Source organism: Salmo trutta, chromosome 3, assembly GCF_901001165.1.
Source record: "Salmo trutta chromosome 3, fSalTru1.1, whole genome shotgun sequence".
Lineage (NCBI taxonomy): Eukaryota > Metazoa > Chordata > Actinopteri > Salmoniformes > Salmonidae > Salmo > Salmo trutta.
In genome coordinates this window covers 63,535,833-63,557,300 of record NC_042959.1, presented here as the reverse complement: position 1 = coordinate 63,557,300, position 21,468 = coordinate 63,535,833, and the positions used below count along the sequence as shown (strand labels likewise).

The following is a 21,468-nucleotide window of genomic DNA, read 5'->3' as shown; positions in this document are numbered from 1 at the left end:
ATTTTTTGGATATCTGTACTTTACATTACTATTTATATTTTCAACTATTCAACTTTTACTTTTGTTTCACTACATTCCTAAAGAAAATAAGTGACTTTATCCTCCATACATTTTCCCTGACACCCAAAAGTACTTCTTAATGCTTGGCAGGACAGGAACATAGTCAATTTCAAGCACTTATCAAGAGAACATCCCTGGTCATCCCTACTGTCTCTGATCTGGCAGACTGACTAAACACAAATGCTTCATTTGTAAATTATGTCTGAGTGTTGTAGTGTGCCCCTGGCTATCCGTAAATAAAATAAAATCATGCCGGCTTGTTTGCTCAATATGAGGAATTTTAAATGATTTATTCTTTTACTTTTGATACTTAAGTATATTTTAGCAATTATATTTACTTTTGATACTTAAGTATATTTAAAACCAAATACTTTTAGACTTTAACTCAAGTAGTATTTTACCGGGTGACTTTCACTTTTATTTGAGTCATTATTTTCTATTTAGGTACTATATCTTTACGTTTACTCAAGTATGACAATTAGGTACTTTATACACCACTGCAGCTAGGTCTTTCGAGGTCATTGATATTAAACCTGCCAAAATACATATGGTAATGGTTCCCAAGTTATTTGCTCTCTGAGGCTGTTGGCGTTTCCTTGTGACCCACGCAAAACCACAAATAAAACCAATAGATTTGGGGTCTGCAACCCAAGCAGAGTTAGCGGTGATTAACCATTGGGTCACGAGTTCCAAACCACAATTTTGGAAACAAGGCAATGTCAAATACTCCCATGGTTTTACTGTAGTATGTTCAGCCTCTTTACCAAGGAATGTGCATGACTGAGGCAGTATTATAGTATGTCATGTTTCACTGTCACTGAACCAAAACAAAGACCCTCAGGTTGATTCATGAGATAAGATATGGTCATATGGTCATAACCACTGCTTGATGTGCCCATCTCTATGCAACATTCATGTGTGGTGGTGGATATACATTTGTTAGCCTTGTGACTGGCATTGCCTGACAATGTTCAGTACAAGAGAAAGGATGCAGGGTTATTATAGTGCCAGCAGAGGGCATCATTCAACTTCTTGACAGATCAGGGCAGTGACTGGTCAGGGAGAAGGTAGTTGTGATGCAATATTCCTCAATGGAAATGTATGGTGGAGATGAGAGTAGTGATATTTCCCACACTTTTGGTTGATCTTGTATAAGGGGTTTGTGCCATATGTGAATTGTGCTGTTATGTATTCATTGTCGAATCCAAATGCCACAAGTTCCCTATGGGAAAAATTAAGTAGGATATTCTGTTTTATTCTACTCTATTCTATTCAATAGTCAAGTGAATAATATCTAAATGCCTGTACTCAAAAAAATTAATTGTAAATAAGTAGCCTACAATTGATCAAGATCAATCTTTTTTTTGTCGACAATACAAACAGATAACCTAAAACAAAAGAAGATTTTAATTTTCAGGATTACTGTGGTCCTTATGGAGGTTTACCCTGATCCATTTTACAAAAGGCATATATTTGACAGCGTGACATATTTGAGTCAAAATTGTAATGATTAGAAATGTACAAAATGGTGCATTCCTGAATGAAATCCAACATGCGGATTTTCCTATAAAATGGACGCACATAACTAGTTTTACTGGAGTAAATCTAATCCCTGTTGATTTATATTTGGCAAATTCACTATGGACCTATTTTCTACTTTGACGCAGCACGTGCTGACTCATAAACCCGGTATTAAGGGCGTTATACCTATGATGGTTTTGCTTTGGGCCACTATATCTGCGCTCATATCTGGCAGCATCTGGAGTAAGCGTGTTTCTCAAGTTTATCAAGTAATCGAACTTCACGCAAATTGCCAGAGTAGAGAGAGAGAGAGAGTAGGAGACAGAGACGAAGGAGCATTTCAAGAGTGGAGTAATTTGGCACCAAAGGCAGGTAAGGCTATACATTTTTAATGGAAATATGTTTTATTTATTGTTTTACCATGAGAAATACATTTTCGTTTTGCGGTACATTGTCTCCGTCACAAAGAAACAAGGTAACATCTTGATAACATCTTTTGAAGATTGATGTGTCAAATAAAAACAATTACATATATTTTTTTTTCATGATAACGCTTTTGTGGTAGGATGTCTTTGGTATTTATAGTTATCTGGAACTTACTTGACATAATGATGCCCAACAATTTTTTTCTATCTTAAAATAAGCAACCCTAAAGGTTAAAATCAAAATCAAATACATTTTGTAGACCCCATATTGTTGACATAATAATACTTGAAATAATGATTGGCCTTTTTCAATCAATTCACTTAATTCAATAAATGAAATCTAATCTTTAATTTAGCCTATTTGTTCGTGTTTCAATGTATTTATCTTCAATGTTCATCTTCATTGATTGACACAGGTATCTAAAGGGGGAAAAAATGGAACTGAAACCATTACTAAGGCGGATGGGCTCGATAGTCCGTGCCATCCTAACATTCCTCTTTGCCCTGGTGGTGCTGGGGGTGATGGTGTGGGCCTACGTCCAGGGCTTCCAGCTGGCCACCTCCCCGTACGGCATCATCTCCTTTGGCTTTTATGGCGTCCTGCTGGGGCTCCACATCCTGGTCCAGAGCTTTTTTGCCTTCGTGGAGCACCGCCGCATGAGGGCCCGAAGCAAGGCCTGCACATTCACCAAGACCATCGGTTTAACTATCTCAGCCTACCAGGAGGACCCAGAATACCTGCGCGAGTGCCTCAACTCCATTCGGGCCCTCAAGTACCCTCCAGTGCTGCTGCGGGTCATCATGGTGGTGGATGGGAACTCAGGGGACGACCTCTACATGCTGGAGATGTTCAGGGAGGTGTTTGCTGACCGGGACCCTGGCTGTTACGTGTGGAGGAATAACTACCACACATGGGACCCCACCCAGACCCAGGATGCTAGTTATGGGCTGGGAGAGGACCCCCAGAGGAGGGAGGTGGAGGATCTGATCAACAGCAGGAGGTGTGTGTGCATCATGCAGAAGTGGGGTGGAAAGAGGGAGGTGATGTACACAGCGTTCAAGGCACTGGGACTGTCGGTGGACTACATACAGGTGAGGAGTTTACTTACATCTCTTTGTATGGCTCTTGAGATTAGGGAAATACTGTATTTAATCTCGCTCTCTCTCTCTCCTCCAGGTGTGTGACTCTGACACCAAGCTAGACCCCTTGGCTACGGTGGAGCTGTGTAAGGTGCTGGAGAGCAACCAGAAGTACGGGGCGGTGGGAGGAGACGTGATGATCCTCAACCTCAAGGAGTCCTACATCAGCTTCATGAGCAGCCTGCGCTACTGGATGGCGTTCAACATCGAGAGGTCCTGCCAGTCCTTCTTCAACTGTGTCTCCTGCATCAGCGGCCCCCTGGGTAAGGAAATTACACATTCCTGTGACCGCGATAAACATGAGTCATAACCTTGCTTCTCTTCTTTATGTTACTGGTAGTCATGTAATATTACTATGTTATTTGTATTCATTAACATAACTAGTGATACAATTTGAATGTACATGCATGTGAACTGCAGTGCTATAACATAGATTTGGTTTCATCCTCAGGTCTGTACAGGAATGACCTCCTCCAGCAGTTTTTAGAGTCCTGGTACAACCAGAAGTTCCTGGGGACTCACTGCACATTTGGGGATGACAGACATCTCACCAACCGCATGCTCAGCATGGGCTATGCCACCAAGTGAGTATACATTTCTTCACAAATACTCCTCATACACAAATAAACTGAAGCACAACACTTTACTGGAGATAAGATGACATTAGACTCATTCATCATCATCCATCCTCTGCTCTCAGATACACGGCCCGTTCCAAGTGCTACACGGAGACGCCAGGCCAGTTTCTCCGGTGGCTCAACCAGCAGACGCGCTGGACCAAGTCTTACTTCCGCGAGTGGCTCTACAACGCCATGTGGTGGCACAAGCATCACCTGTGGATGACCTACGAGTCCATCGTCTCTGGTGTCTTCCCCTTCTTCGTCACGGCCACCATCATCCAGCTGTTCTGGACAAGAACCCTGTGGGACATCCTCTGGGTCCTCTGCTGCATCCAGCTCATCGGCCTGATCAAGGCGGCCTATGCCTGCATCCTGCGCCGCGACCTGGTCATGGTGTTCATGTCCCTCTACTCTGCCCTCTACATGACCAGCTTGCTGCCCGCCAAGTACTTTGCCATTATCACCATGAACAAGAGCAGCTGGGGCACGTCGGGCCGCCGCAAGATGGTTGGGAACTACATCCCCCTGCTGCCTCTGTCAGTGTGGGCGGCCATCTTGCTGGGCGGGTCCTGCTACACCATCTACAAGGAGAGCCAAAAGGACTGGTCCATGCCGGCTAAGGTACTAGAGACCAGGTTTCTGATCTACGGCTGTGTGGCGTACGTCTGCTACTGGTTCCTCATGATCTTCCTCTACTGGGTGTGGTTCCGCAGGCTGTTTAGGAAACGCTCCCAAAGTTATGACGTTAGCGTATAGGGACAGTTTTCTATACAAGGGAAAAAAGACTGGATATTTAGTATTTATTTAGTGTTTTGTACATCAAAGATGTTTCATTTATTTATTTAATATTGTGCTACAGTAACTGTGAACAGATAACCTTTATACAGCTGCTAAATCAACTGAACCGTAGAATATATAAATGGATATAATGTACTGTATATGAGAACAATTACCTAGACTCTGGGAAGCTTCATCAAGAATAGTGTCAAAGATGAGAATATATTGTTGATAACTACAGTTTCCGTGCTACTGAAGATGGAGAAAGGAGTTGTTAGTTGTTAAGTGAGTGAATATTTGACATTCAGTTGTCTTTACAAATACTTTATAACTGAAACTGTATACAGAAGCAGTATAGTATACCTCCCAGGAGTCCTCTCAGCAGTTGATGATAAGACTAGTAATCTATTCTAGATGGCCCTTGTTTTGCTGTTGCTTATTTCTACTGACTGCCTAACGAACGAAGTGTTACATTTATTTAATATAAGGATTTGTAATCTCTCTTGAGCACAACATGATTGAACCGTTATTAGATCACGCTGTACATGACTTGATATGTGCCTTACACAACAAAATACCATATCAGACATAGTAGCTTTTCTTTGTTTTGAAATATACTTCTCTCAATAATGCACTGGAAATTGGACTGGAATTTAATAACATTTTTTTTTTTAAACATTACCTTGGAAGAAAACTAGCAAAATGTCTTGTGGTTCTAAGTGAAAATATTTTTTTCTGTGTAAATAATAGTGACAGACTCCATAGGAAGACAATTAGACAATCATACATGTGATATCCACTCCCAGGGATGCATTGTGAAGCCCTGTGAGATAGACGGACAATGGTTCTGCTGTCATGTTGAGTATAAACAGGAGAGATTCACCTGGCTCGATTTGAACTGAACTGACTGAGCATGTCTGTATAAATTCTTTATGCACATTTTTCATTGTATGGGATTATTTCCTTTTTCATATTATTTTGCAAATGTGAATGAATGTATCTATGTATGTTAAAAATGAAGTATTTTATGAAAAGCATGGAGTACAGTAGCCTACTGTTGATTTGTTGAGGAGGGATTGTTTGGCTACCACACCCATCTCTCAATGATCCTATCAATCTAGGATGTTGAAATTGGTGTCTTAATGGTTGCTTCATCTGCCTCCACCGTCAATGCTAAATATACCCCTGATTTCCCTGACAGTTGATAGTTGACAGTTGATAGGTAAGGTAACCATTGTGGTCAGAAGGGAAGAAAAATACAGTCATTCCAATGATTTTTATAAGCCATAATATACCATTTATTCCTTTGCTGTAGCCCCTAATACTGGCCCCTAGCTTGCAATGGAATGTCTGCATGATGTACTATGTACTGATGTACTGATTTCCATTGTGCAACACATGATAATCTGAGAAATGAGAGGTTCTGTTAGAGACATCTATCATCAGGAGGGTCATCGTTGCTCATCAAGAGGTATAATTACTGATGTAGAGTCAACATTTCTGACCTCTCAGGGCAGTTAGTGGGCCAGTTGCTTTGCATTGGTTTCATTTGACTGGTGGAAGGAGGAGAGTCTTTTTTGCTGTTTTTGTACCATACAAACTTTTTATGACAGGTCTGGGTGGGTGGAAGTTCTAAAAGAGTCTGAAAACTGCAATAGACAGTTAATTATTGTATATATGAATTGTGTAAGTGATACCCATTTGTTTTTAGCACCGTTATGTAACACTAACAGAGCATTAAAGAGTCTGTCTTGCAGAGAAAATATTAGCTGTGTGAATCGCCATTCTGGGGGAAGCAGGTAGCCTAGCGGTTAAGAGTGTTGGGCCAGTAACAGAAAGGTCGCTGGTTTGAATCCCCCAGCCGGCAAGGTTGAAACATCTGGTGTTCTCCCTTGAGCAAGGCAGTTAACCCCCAACAGCAACTGGTGACGTGGACGTCAATTAAGGAAGTCCAGCGCACCTCTCTGATTTAGAGGGTTTGGGTTAAATGTGGAAGACAAATTTCGGTTGAATAGATTCAGTTGTGCATCTGACTAGGTATCCCCGTTGCCAATCATGATAAACTGAACAAACTTATCAGAGCTAACTTTAAAGATCATAAGCAATTCTATAAGCGAATACCTTGTGACGTTATCAAAATGTTAATGAAGCAATAACAGATATATTGCTCTGACAATGATGAATGTACTTGACTGATTAGAGGCCTTTCATTTATAGATGTGCAACAGACCGAAATGAACACTACAACAGCATTATCAACTGGTTAAATGAACACGACAACAGCATTATCAACTGGTTAAATGAACACGACAACAGCTTTATCAACTGGTTAAATGAACACGACAACAACTTTATCAACTGGTTAAATGAACACGACAACAGCTTTATCAACTGGTTAAATGAACACGACAACAGCTTCATCAACTGGTTAAATGAACACGACAACAGCATTATCAACTGGTTAAATGAACACGACAACAGCATTATCAACTGGTTAAATGAACATTACAACAGCTTTATCAACTGGTTAAATGAACACGACAACAGCTTTATCAACTGGTTAAACGAACACGACAACAGCTTTATCAACTGGTTAAATGAACACGACAACAGCATTATCAACTGGTTAAATGAACATTACAACAGAATTATCAACTGGTTAAATGAAAACGACAACAGCTTTATCAACTGGTTAAATGAACATTACAACGGCTTTATCAACTGGTTAAATGACCACTAAATCAGCATCATCAAGTGGTTAAATGAACACGACAACAGCATTATCAAGTGGTTAAATGAACACGACAACAGCTTTATCAACTGGTTAAATGAACACGACAACAGCTTTATCAACTGGTTAAATGACCACTAAATCAGCATTATCAACTGGTTAAATGAATACGACAACAGCATTATCAAGTGGTTAAATGAACACGACAACAGCATTATCAACTTGTTAAATGAACACGACAACAGCTTTATCAACTGGTTAAATGACCGCTAAATCAGCATTATCAACTGGTTAAATGACCACTACAACAGCATTATCAAGTGGTTAAATGAACACGACAATGTCGTGGAAATATTCAGTCAATCATATTTCTCAAATACCGGAGCCTGTGAGTTCAAATATACTTTTTTTTACAACATAATAAAAGTCGAGCTGGTTCATGCAATCAACACCTTCCACGCTTGGCACATACTTCTTCTACATTTTTCCTCCTTACGTCACACCCATAGTATCTCCTCTTAATGACTGATATTGGCATTTAGCCACTGTAATCTAATTGCCTCGCACTCATTTTAGTTTGGTTTCTCATTAGGGCATGGATACTGTAGAGCCACACAGATAGTTAAACAATACAGACATGTACTCACCTTAAGACAGTGTCATGACGTTGCCCTCTTTGAGTACAGGGAGCACAGTTGACCCCCTCCCCCTTGCACCATCCCCCTACCTACCTCTCCCTACCCAGGCCCGGTGAAGGCGGTCGTAAATTCCAAAAGAAATGTCCTGCCGCCTGGCCCAGTTGAGACACAGAGGGGTTTCATAGAGAGACCAAGGAAATTCTTCCAACTCACAGAATTGGGGAACCGAACGACATTTATGTTCTGGAGAAGGTATAAAAGATTGGTGAAGAATCCAGCTACGAACTGGTCCGCTTGGTACAATTTTGTGATACTCAGAAGAGACAATATTGCCATATTACCATAATACTGTTTATATAATAGCCTCAGCTATGGGACTTGCATCTCAATGGTTGTATAAAATGTATTAATAAGGATAAAGCTATTTGTAATACGTTGAGATGCTATGTACTGATGTTAATGTGATAGAATGTATTTCTGTTCAAAGCTTAAATCAGTCATCGGCACGCCCCCAGGGACACAGACAGGACCAGGCGTCATGTGACAAGCCTGTTCTATGTTCATGTATAAAACCCCCACCCTGATTTACTTTCTTCAGACCAGCTTACCTCAGAAGAGAGAGCCAAGGTTTGACCATCCAATTCCTCTACTGAAAGTTAACTATACCACGTGGTTAAACTTTTAGACTATCGAGACCGACAGAATAATAACAAGTCTTTGATATTAATTTATAGTCTGCAGCTAGAAATTATATCATTGAACGTGAAGACCGACGAAACATCCATTCTATAACGACATTAATGAATGTCGCTTTGAAAGATCCATTCTAACAGAGAGAGAACGCGGACAAAACTCTCCAACAGAACAGAACTCTCCAACAAGGATCCCGACACACACTGAGCGTAAATATATATTGATTGCAATTGATCCCGAATGAGTGAGCGTTCATGTGTAAAGGATTAGCATATCAATTGTTAATATTAATGAACTCTGTGTGCCTTCTCAGCTGCCCTTTATGACCGTTTGTTTTAACAAGACACCAGCCATGCCTGTTTAGCCCACTAGGGCACATTACTCTAACAATTCTTTGTGACGATAATTACTGTTTGTATGCTTTCTGTGAATTACTTCGTTTAGTAAATAAATGATTTTAAGACAATTGATGTATGGATGACTTAGTAAAGGCTGGATTCGTGCAGATACAATAATTTACGACGTTTGGAATGAGACTGGACGCGAGGTAAAATACACCATTTAAACCAGAAGATAATCGGCCTATACTATAATATAATATATATTGTTATAATATAGGAAAGTTATATTAGGAAAATTATAACTTTGTAATCTGAATATTTTCCTTGGTGCCCCGATCTCCTAGTTAATTACAGTTAAACGATTAATCAGTTTAATCGCGTGATAATAATTACAGGGAGTTATTTTGATAAACATGTCTTCAGTTTAATGGTGCCCAAAGACACGACAACTGGTTCATGCATGTAGGACCATGGCACTTTACAGAAATAACCAGACATGTCATCCTGCTAACTCCTCTGAAAGGGACACCCATGTTCTGGAAAAGACCCAAGAGGCGTAACCATAGCAACAGTACATATTAGGCAATAACACAGTTACAGGAATTCCCAGACAGGTGTATGTCTAATGACCCAGTGCACTTATAAAGAGCACTTGTTTTGCTGGCTCCTTCTGTATTAATTAATTGCCACATATGTTCTGGAAAAAACACAATATCTCTATCCTCTGGGGCTTAATAAGTCCCATACCTTAAAATGTACCCCAGTACAAGTGAGAAGTGAAGCACCTCACCCCCCTTCCTTTCTCATTCGTACGGAGGAGGCAGGACCAAACATATCCCCTCTTATAGCTAGAAAGAAGTATAAGATCCCTCATCAAGCCAATTGTCCTTCAACATAGTGTAAAAGCATATGCACGCATTTCTTAGCCTTGCCAGAGATTTATAGTTATGTATGAGAAAAGAAAAACAACAGAAACATCAAATCTATTAAACTAAACCTCAGAATCCCTTATAACGTCACTCTCAATATGACACCTTGTCACGCCCTGACCGTAGAGAGATTTTTTATTTCTCTATTTGGTTAGGTCAGGGTGTGATTTGGGTGGGCATTCTAGATTATGTATTTCTATGTTTGCCTGATATGGTTCCTAGTCTTTCGTTGTCTCTAATTGGAGATCATATTTAGGCATTTTTTTCCCACTGGGATTTTGTGGGATCTTGTTTGTTTTTTGGTTAATTGCCTGTGAGCACACCATTTGCTTCATGTTTCATTTGTGCTTTATTGTTTTTTTTGGTGAGTTTCATTTATTAAACTATGTGGAACTCTACGTACGCTGCACCTTGGTCTCCTTCTTATGACGAACGTGACACACCTAAACATATGGCCCTCCCTTACAGACACCTCTCTAACCACTATTAGGTCACAAGTGAAAAAACCTGTTAGAGGATTAAGGGCATGTTCCGTAGACTCTTGTGACCTATGTAACTTACATGTCTAAGCAAAGTGAAATTCAGAAGGTCTAACATAAATGATCATTCAGCAACTGTTACATTGAGTACATGGTTATATTCTGTTATACTATGTGTATACTCTAAACATATTCATAAGGGGCAGTCCCCCTTTTTGCATGTGGCACAGACAATTGAGTCAGAATGATGAAAATGTCCGAGTTTCACATCATCTAGTTTGCACTATTTGCACAAACCTCAAACATCGCAGGTTTAGGTACTATTGCTATACTTGTCATGGGCGATTTGCTACATAGCATACAAATGTCCATTCTATGTTTATTTCTGCTGCCCCACTGAGCACACATAAACCGGCCATTTTTAGTTGCATTTCTACATTTTGGTCAATGTCAGATTCAGGGGTAGTTTCTTCATTTTGGCCACTCCAGTTGGTAACAGAAGTCCAGATTTTCTGCATCAACCCACTTTCTTATGGTGTTGCATTGTCTCCTTAATGTACCAGTGCTAGTGGAAGGTGTTTTTACAGTTTCTTCTAGGTTTGCCAGTGTCAAGGCCATTCTTCCGTTCTTCATTTCCACTGTCTGTTAAGAAGTCGATGGTGTCACGGTCGTCGTATGAATGAGACCAAAGCGCAGCGTGTGTATCGTTCCACATCTTTATTTAACTGTGAAACTATGCAAGACATACAATAAACTAATAAACATAAACAACAAACCGTGATGAAGAGGTGCAACATTCACTAACTCAAAATAATCTCCCACAAACACTAGTGGGAAAAACAACAACTTAAATATGAGGACAGGAACATAGTCAATTTCAAGCACTTATCAAGAGAACATCCCTGGTCATCCCTACTGTCTCTGATCTGGCAGACTGACTAAACACAAATGCTTCATTTGTAAATTATGTCTGAGTGTTGTAGTGTGCCCCTGGCTATCCGTAAATAAAATAAAATCATGCCGGCTTGTTTGCTTTATATGAGGAATTTGAAATGATTTATTCTTTTACTTTTGATACTTAAGTATATTTTAGCAATTATATTTACTTTTGATACTTAAGTATATTTAAAACCAAATACTTTTAGACTTTAACTCAAGTAGTATTTTACCGGGTGACTTTCACTTTTATTTGAGTCATTATTTTCTATTTAGGTACTATATCTTTACGTTTACTCAAGTATGACAATTAGGTACTTTATACACCACTGCAGCTAGGTCTTTCGAGGTCATTGATATTAAACCTGCCAAAATACATATGGTAGTGGTTCCCAAGTTATTTGCTCTCTGAGGCTGTTGGCGTTTCCTTGTGACCCACGCAAAACCACAAATAAAACCAATATATTTGGGGTCTGCAACCCAAGCAGAGTTAGCGGTGATTAACCATTGGGTCACGAGTTCCAAACCACAATTTTGGAAACAAGGCAATGTCAAATACTCCCATGGTTTTACTGTAGTATGTTCAGCCTCTTTACCAAGGAATGTGCATGACTGAGGCAGTATTATAGTATGTCATGTTTCACTGTCACTGAACCAAAACAAAGACCCTCAGGTTGATTCATGAGATAAGATATGGTCATATGGTCATAACCACTGCTTGATGTGCCCATCTCTATGCAACATTCATGTGTGGTGGTGGATATACATTTGTTAGCCTTGTGACTGGCATTGCCTGACAATGTTCAGTACAAGAGAAAGGATGCAGGGTTATTATAGTGCCAGCAGAGGGCATCATTCAACTTCTTGACAGATCAGGGCAGTGACTGGTCAGGGAGAAGGTAGTTGTGATGCAATATTCCTCAATGGAAATGTATGGTGGAGATGAGAGTAGTGATATTTCCCACACTTTTGGTTGATCTTGTATAAGGGGTTTGTGCCATATGTGAATTGTGCTGTTATGTATTCATTGTCGAATCCAAATGCCACAAGTTCCCTATGGGAAAAATTAAGTAGGATATTCTGTTTTATTCTACTCTATTCTATTCAATAGTCAAGTGAATAATATCTAAATGCCTGTACTCAAAAAAATTTATTGTAAATAAGTAGCCTACAATTGATCAAGATCAATCTTTTTTTTGTCGACAATACAAACAGATAACCTAAAACAAAAGAAGAATTTAATTTTCAGGATTACTGTGGTCCTTATGGAGGTTTACCCTGATCCATTTTACAAAAGGCATATATTTGACAGCGTGACATATTTGAGTCAAAATTGTAATGATTAGAAATGTACAAAATGGTGCATTCCTGAATGAAATCCAACATGCGGATTTTCCTATAAAATGGACGCACATAACTAGTTTTACTGGAGTAAATCTAATCCCTGTTGATTTATATTTGGCAAATTCACTATGGACCTATTTTCTACTTTGACGCAGCACGTGCTGACTCATAAACCCGGTATTAAGGGCGTTATACCTATGATGGTTTTGCTTTGGGCCACTATATCTGCGCTCATATCTGGCAGCATCTGGAGTAAGCGTGTTTCTCAAGTTTATCAAGTAATCGAACTTTACGCAAATTGCCAGAGTAGAGAGAGAGAGAGAGTAGGAGACAGAGACGAAAGAGCATTTCAAGAGTGGAGTAATTTGGCACCAAAGGCAGGTAAGGCTATACATTTTTAATGGAAATATGTTTTATTTATTGTTTTACCATGAGAAATACATTTTCGTTTTGCGGTACATTGTCTCCGTCACAAAGAAACAAGGTAACATCTTGATAACATCTTTTGAAGATTGATGTGTCAAATAAAAACAATTACATATATATTTTTTTAATGACAACGCTTTTGTGGTAGGATGTCTTTGGTATTTATAGTTATCTGGAACTTACTTGACATAATGATGCCCAACAATTTTTTTCTATCTTAAAATAAGCAACCCTAAAGGTTAAAATCAAAATCAAATACATTTTGTAGACCCCATATTGTTGACATAATAATACTTGAAATAATGATTGGCCTTTTTCAATCAATTCACTTAATTCAATAAATGAAATCTAATCTTTAATTTAGCCTATTTGTTCCTGTTTCAATGTATTTATCTTCAATGTTCATCTTCATTGATTGACACAGGTATCTAAAGGGGGAAAAAATGGAACTGAAACCATTACTAAGGCGGATGGGCTCGTTAGTCCGTGCCATCCTAACATTCCTCTTTGCCCTGGTGGTGCTGGGGGTGATGGTGTGGGCCTACGTCCAGGGCTTCCAGCTGGCCACCTCCCCGTACGGCATCATCTCCTTTGGCTTTTATGGCGTCCTGCTGGGGCTCCACATCCTGGTCCAGAGCTTTTTTGCCTTCGTGGAGCACCGCCGCATGAGGGCCCGAAGCAAGGCCTGCACATTCACCAAGACCATCGGTTTAACTATCTCAGCCTACCAGGAGGACCCAGAATACCTGCGCGAGTGCCTCAACTCCATTCGGGCCCTCAAGTACCCTCCAGAGCTGCTGCGGGTCATCATGGTGGTGGATGGGAACTCAGGGGACGACCTCTACATGCTGGAGATGTTCAGGGAGGTGTTTGCTGACCGGGACCCTGGCTGTTACGTGTGGAGGAATAACTACCACACATGGGACCCCACCCAGACCCAGGATGCTAGTTATGGGCTGGGAGAGGACCCCCAGAGGAGGGAGGTGGAGGATCTGATCAACAGCAGGAGGTGTGTGTGCATCATGCAGAAGTGGGGTGGAAAGAGGGAGGTGATGTACACAGCGTTCAAGGCACTGGGACTGTCGGTGGACTACATACAGGTGAGGAGTTTACTTACATCTCTTTGTATGGCTCTTGAGATTAGGGAAATACTGTATTTAATCTCGCTCTCTCTCTCTCCTCCAGGTGTGTGACTCTGACACCAAGCTAGACCCCTTGGCTACGGTGGAGCTGTGTAAGGTGCTGGAGAGCAACCAGAAGTACGGGGCGGTGGGAGGAGACGTGATGATCCTCAACCTCAAGGAGTCCTACATCAGCTTCATGAGCAGCCTGCGCTACTGGATGGCGTTCAACATCGAGAGGTCCTGCCAGTCCTTCTTCAACTGTGTCTCCTGCATCAGCGGCCCCCTGGGTAAGGAAATTACACATTCCTGTGACCGCGATAAACATGAGTCATAACCTTGCTTCTCTTCTTTATGTTACTGGTAGTCATGTAATATTACTATGTTATTTGTATTCATTAACATAACTAGTGGTACAATTTGAATGTACATGCATGTGAACTGCAGTGCTATAACATAGATTTGGTTTCATCCTCAGGTCTGTACAGGAATGACCTCCTCCAGCAGTTTTTAGAGTCCTGGTACAACCAGAAGTTCCTGGGGACTCACTGCACATTTGGGGATGACAGACATCTCACCAACCGCATGCTCAGCATGGGCTATGCCACCAAGTGAGTATACATTTCTTCACAAATACTCCTCATACACAAATAAACTGAAGCACAACACTTTACTGGAGATAAGATGACATTAGACTCATTCATCATCATCCATCCTCTGCTCTCAGATACACGGCCCGTTCCAAGTGCTACACGGAGACGCCAGGCCAGTTTCTCCGGTGGCTCAACCAGCAGACGCGCTGGACCAAGTCTTACTTCCGCGAGTGGCTCTACAACGCCATGTGGTGGCACAAGCATCACCTGTGGATGACCTACGAGTCCATCGTCTCTGGTGTCTTCCCCTTCTTCGTCACGGCCACCATCATCCAGCTGTTCTGGACAAGAACCCTGTGGGACATCCTCTGGGTCCTCTGCTGCATCCAGCTCATCGGCCTGATCAAGGCGGCCTATGCCTGCATCCTGCGCCGCGACCTGGTCATGGTGTTCATGTCCCTCTACTCTGCCCTCTACATGACCAGCTTGCTGCCCGCCAAGTACTTTGCCATTATCACCATGAACAAGAGCAGCTGGGGCACGTCGGGCCGCCGCAAGATGGTTGGGAACTACATCCCCCTGCTGCCTCTGTCAGTGTGGGCGGCCATCTTGCTGGGCGGGTCCTGCTACACCATCTACAAGGAGAGCCAAAAGGACTGGTCCATGCCGGCTAAGGTACTAGAGACCAGGTTTCTGATCTACGGCTGTGTGGCGTACGTCTGCTACTGGTTCCTCATGATCTTCCTCTACTGGGTGTGGTTCCGCAGGCTGTTTAGGAAACGCTCCCAAAGTTATGACGTTAGCGTATAGGGACAGTTTTCTATACAAGGGAAAAAATACTGGATATTTAGTATTTATTTAGTGTTTTGTACATCAAAGATGTTTCATTTATTTATTTAATATTGTGCTACAGTAACTGTGAACAGATAACCTTTATACAGCTGCTAAATCAACTGAACCGTAGAATATATAAATGGATATAATGTACTGTATATGAGAACAATTACCTAGACTCTGGGAAGCTTCATCAAGAATAGTGTCAAAGATGAGAATATATTGTTGATAACTACAGTTTGCCGTGCTACTGAAGATGGAGAAAGGAGTTGTTAGTTGTTAAGTGAGTGAATATTTGACATTCAGTTGTCTTTACAAATACTTTATAACTGAAACTGTATACAGAAGCAGTATAGTATACCTCCCAGGAGTCCTCTCAGCAGTTGATGATAAGACTAGTAATCTATTCTAGATGGCCCTTGTTTTGCTGTTGCTTATTTCTACTGACTGCCTAACGAACGAAGTGTTACATTTATTTAATATAAGGATTTGTAATCTCTCTTGAGCATAACATGATTGAACCGTTACTAGATCATGCTGTACATGACTTGATATGTGCCTTACACAACAAAATACCATATCAGACATAGTAGCTTTTCTTTGTTTTGAAATATACTTCTCTCAATAATGCACTGTAAATTGGACTGGAATTTAATAACATTTTTTTTTTAAACATTACCTTGGAAGAAAACTAGCAAAATGTCTTGTGGTTCTAAGTGAAAATATTTTTTTCTGTGTAAATAATAGTGACAGACTCCATAGGAAGACAATTAGACAATCATACATGTGATATCCACTCCCAGGGATGCATTGTGAAGCCCTGTGAGATAGACGGACAATGGTTCTGCTGTCATGTTGAGTATAAACATGAGAGATTCACCTGGCTCGATTTGAACTGAACTGACTGAGCATGTCTGTATAAATTCTTTATGCACATTTTTCATTGTATGGGATTATTTCCTTTTTCATATTATTTTGCAAATGTGAATGAATGTATCTATGTATGTTAAAAATGAAGTATTTTATGAAAAGCATGGAGTACAGTAGCCTACTGTTGATTTGTTGAGGAGGGATTGTTTGGCTACCACACCCATCTCTCAATGATCCTATCAATCTAGGATGTTGAAATTGGTGTCTTAATGGTTGCTTCATCTGCCTCCACCGTCAATGCTAAATATACCCCTGATTTCCCTGACAGTTGATAGTTGACAGTTGATAGGTAAGGTAACCATTGTGGTCAGAAGGGAAGAAAAATACAGTCATTCCAATGATTTTTATAAGCCATAATATACCATTTATTCCTTTGCTGTAGCCCCTAATACTGGCCCCTAGCTTGCAATGGAACGTCTGCATGATGTACTATGTACTGATGTACTGATTTCCATTGTGCAACACATGATAATCTGAGAAATGAGAGGTTCTGTTAGAGACATCTATCATCAGGAGGGTCATCGTTGCTCATCAAGAGGTATAATTACTGATGTAGAGTCAACATTTCTGACCTCTCAGGGCAGTTAGTGGGCCAGTTGCTTTGCACTGGTTTCATTTGACTGGTGGAGGGAGGAGAGTCTTTTTTGCTGTTTTTGTACCATACAAACTTTTTATGACAGGTCTGGGTGGGTGGAAGTTCTAAAAGAGTCTGAAAACTGCAATAGACAGTTAATTATTGTATATATGAATTGTGTAAGTGATACCCATTTGTTTTTAGCACAGTTATGTAACACTAACAGAGCATTAAAGAGTCTGTCTTGCAGAGAAAATATTAGCTGTGTGAATCGCCATTCTGGGGGCAGCAGGTAGCCTAGCGGTTAAGAGTGTTGGGCCAGTAACAGAAAGGTCGCTGGTTTGAATCCTCCAGCCGGCAAGGTTGAAACATCTGGTGTTCTGCCCTTGAGCAAGGCAGTTAACCCCCAACAGCAACTGGTGACGTGGACGTCAATTAAGGAAGTCCAGCGCACCTCTCTGATTTAGAGGGTTTGGGTTAAATGTGGAAGACAAATTTCGGTTGAATAGATTCAGTTGTGCATCTGACTAGGTATCCCCGTTGCCAATCATGATAAACTGAACAAACTTGTCAGAGCTAACTTTAAAGATCATAAGCAATTCTATAAGCGAATACCTTGTGACGTTATCAAAATGTTAATAAAGCAATAACAGATATATTGCTCTGACAATGATGAATGTACTTAACTGATTAGAGGCCTTTCATTTATAGATGTGCAACAGACCGAAATGAACACGACAACAGCTTTATCAACTGGTTAAATGAACACGACAACAGCATTATCAACTGGTTAAATGAACACGACAACAAAATTATCAACTGGTTAAATGAACACAACAACAGCATTGTCAACTGGTTAAATGAACACGAAAACTGCTTTATCAACTGGTTAAATGAACACGACAACAGCATTATCAACTGGTTAAATGAACACGACAACAGCTTTATCAACTGGTTAAATGAACATTACAACAGCTTTATCAACTGGTTAAATGACCACTAAATCAGCATTATCAACTGGTTAAATGACCACTACAACAGCATTATCAAGTGGTTAAATGAACACGACAATGTCGTGGAAATATTCAGTCAATCATATTTCTCAAATACCGGAGCCTGTCAGTTCAAATATACTTTTTATTTACAACATAATAAAAGACGAGCTGGTTCATGCAATCAACACCTTCCCCGCTTGGCACATACTTCTTATACATTTTTCCTCCTTACGTCACACCCATAGTATCTCCTCTTAATGACTGATATTGGCATTTAGCCACTGTTATCTAATTGCCTCGCACTAATTTTAGTTTGGTTTCTCATTAGGGCATGGATACTGTAGAGCCACACAGATAGTTAAACAATACAGACATGTACTCACCTTAAGACAGTGTCATGACGTTGCCCTCTTTGAGTACAGGGAGTACAGTTGACCCCCTCCCCCTTGCACCATCCCCCTACCTACCTCTCCCTACCCAGGCCCGGTGAAGGCGGTCGTAAATTCCAAAGGAAATGTCCTGCCGCCTGGCCCAGTTGAGACACAGAGGGGTTTCATAGAGAGACCAAGGAAATTCTTCCAACTCACAGAATTGGGGAACCGAACGACATTTATGTTCTGGAGAAGGTATAAAAGATTGGTGAAGAATCCAGCTACGAACTGGTCCGCTTGGTACAATTTTGTGATACTCAGAAGAGACAATATAGCCATATTACCATAATACTGTTTATATAATAGCCTCAGCTATGGGACTTGCTTCTAAATGGTTGCATAAAATGTATTAATAAGGATAAAGCTATTTGTAATACGTTGAGATGCTATGTACTGATGTTAATGTGATAGAATGTATTTCTGTTCAAAGCTTAAATCAGTCATCGGCACGCCCCCAGGGACACAGACAGGACCAGGCGTCATGTGACAAGCCTGTTCTATGTTCATGTATAAAACCCCCACCCTGATTTACTTTCTTCAGACCAGCTTACCTCAGAAGAGAGAGCCAAGGTTTGACCATCCAATTCCTCTACTGAAAGTTAACTATACCACGTGGTTAAACTTTTAGACTATCGAGACCGACAGAATAATAACAAGTCTTTGATATTAATTTATAGTCTGCAGCTAGAAATTATATCATTGAACGCGAAGACCGACGAAACATCCATTCTATAACGACATTAATGAATGTCGCTTTGAAAGATCCATTCTAACAGAGAGAGAACGCAGACAAAACTCTCCAACAGAACAGAACTCTCCAACAAGGATCCCGACACACACTGAGCGTAAATATATATTGATTGCAATATATCCCGAATGAGTGAGCGTTCATGTGTAAAGGATTAGCATATCAATTGTTAATATTAATGAACTCTGTGTGCCTTCTCAGCTGCCCTTTATGACCGTTTGTTTTAACAAGACACCAGCCATGCCTGTTTAGCCCACTAGGGCACATTACTCTAACAATTCTTTGTGACGATAATTACTGTTTGTATGCTTTCTGTGAATTACTTAGTTTAGTAAATAAATGATTTTAAGACAATTGATGTATGGATGACTTAGTAAAGGCTGGATTCGTGCAGATACAATAATTTACGACGTTTGGAATGAGACTGGACGCGAGGTAAAATACACCATTTAAACCAGAAGATAATCGGCCTATACTATAATATAATATATAATGTTATAATATAGGAAAGTTATATTAGGAAAATTATAACTTTGTAATCTGAATATTTTCCTTGGTGCCCCGATCTCCTAGTTAATTACAGTTAAACGATTAATCAGTTTAATCGCGTGATAATAATTACAGGGAGTTATTTTGATAAACATGTCTTCAGTTTAATGGTGCCCAAAGACACGACAACAGGTTCATGCATGTAGGACCATGGCACTTTACAGAAATAACCAGACATGTCATCCTGCTAACTCCTCTGAAAGGGACACCCATGTTCTGGAAAAGACCCAAGAGGCGTAACCATAGCAACAGTACATATTAGGCCATAACACAGTTACAGGAATTCCCAGACAGGTGTATGTCTAATGACCCAGTGTACATATAGAGAGCACTCGTTTTGATGGCTCCTTCTGAAATGATTAATTGCCACATATGTTCTGGAAAAAAAACAATATCTCTATCCTCTGGGGCTTAATACGTCCCATACCTTAAAATGTACCCCAGTACAAGTGAGAAGGGAAGCACCTCACCCCCCCTTTCTCATTCGTACGGAGGAGGCAGGACCAAACATATCCCCTCTTATAGCTAGAAAGAAGTATAAGATCCCTCCTCAAGCCAATTGTCCTTCAACATATTGTAAAAGCATATGCATGCATTTCTTAGCCTTGCCAGAGATTTATAGTTATGTATGAGAAATGAAAAACAACAGAAACATCAAAACTATTAAACTAAACCTCAGAATCCCTTATAACGTCACTCTCAATATGACACCTTGTCACGCCCTGACCGTAGAGAGCTTTTTTAATTCTCTATTTGGTTAGGTCAGGGTGTGATTTGGGTGGGCATTATAGATTATGTATTTCTATGTTTGCCTGATATGGTTCCTAATCTTTCGTTGTCTCTAATTGGAGATCATATTTAGGCAGCCTTTTCCCAATGGGTTTTTGTGGGATCTTGTTTGTTTTTTTGGTTAGTTGCCTGTGAGCACGCCATTTGCTTCACGTTTCATTTGTGCTTTATTGTTTTGTTTGGTGAGTTTCATTTATTAAACTATGTGGAACTCTACGTACGCTGCACCTTGGTCTCCTTCTTATGACGAACGTGACACACCTAAACATATGGCCCTCCCTCACAGACACCTCTCTAACCACTATTAGGTCACAAGTGAAAAAACCTGTTAGAGGATTAAGGGCATGTTCCGTAGACTCTTGTGACCTATGTAACTTACATGTCTAAGCAAAGTGAAATTCAGAAGGTCTAACATAAATGATCATTCAGCAACTGTTACATTGAGTACATGGTTATATTCTGTTATACTATGTGTATACTCTAAACATATTCATAAGGGGCAGTCCCCCTTTTTGCACATGGCACAGACAATTGAGTCAGAATAATGAAAATGTCCGAGTTTCACATCATCTAGTTTGCACCATTTGCACAAACCTCAAACATCGCAGGTTTAGGTACTATTGCTATACTTGTCATGGGGGATTTGCTACATAGCATACAAATGTCCATTCTATGTTTATTTCTGCTGCCCCACTGAGCACACATAAACCAGCCATTTTTAGTTGCATTTCTACATTTTGGTCAATGTCAGATTCAGGGGTAGTTTCTTCATTTTGGCCACCCCAGTTGGTAACAGAAGTCCAGATTTTCTGCATCAACCCACTTTCTTGTGCTGTTGCATTGT

General features: G+C 40.4%; 2 protein-coding genes across 4 annotated transcripts; both read left to right on the top strand.

Annotated features, from left to right (window-relative positions):
- Positions 1-727: 727 nt before the first annotated feature.
- Positions 728-6,306, top strand: LOC115164312 (hyaluronan synthase 1-like). Of its 2 annotated transcripts, none has more exons than XM_029716674.1 (5): positions 728-1,949; positions 2,423-3,098; positions 3,184-3,409; positions 3,598-3,730; positions 3,847-6,306. In XM_029716674.1, the coding sequence occupies exons 2-5, from the start codon at positions 2,442-2,444 to the stop codon at positions 4,520-4,522; spliced, it is 1,692 nt and encodes a 563-aa protein (XP_029572534.1). In that variant the 5' UTR covers positions 728-1,949; positions 2,423-2,441; the 3' UTR covers positions 4,523-6,306. The 2 variants fall into 2 exon arrangements, with proteins under 2 accessions (XP_029572534.1, XP_029572525.1); XM_029716665.1 differs by having other exon boundaries at positions 729-1,953.
- A 6,196-nt stretch (positions 6,307-12,502) lies between these two features.
- Positions 12,503-17,370, top strand: LOC115164343 (hyaluronan synthase 1-like). 2 transcript variants are annotated; one of them, XM_029716745.1, is made up of 5 exons: positions 12,503-13,015; positions 13,485-14,160; positions 14,246-14,471; positions 14,660-14,792; positions 14,909-17,370. In XM_029716745.1, exons 2-5 carry the CDS (start codon positions 13,504-13,506, stop codon positions 15,582-15,584), a joined length of 1,692 nt encoding a protein of 563 aa, XP_029572605.1. In that variant the 5' UTR covers positions 12,503-13,015; positions 13,485-13,503; the 3' UTR covers positions 15,585-17,370. The 2 variants fall into 2 exon arrangements, with proteins under 2 accessions (XP_029572605.1, XP_029572599.1); XM_029716739.1 differs by having other exon boundaries at positions 12,503-13,118.
- Positions 17,371-21,468: the final 4,098 nt, after the last annotated feature.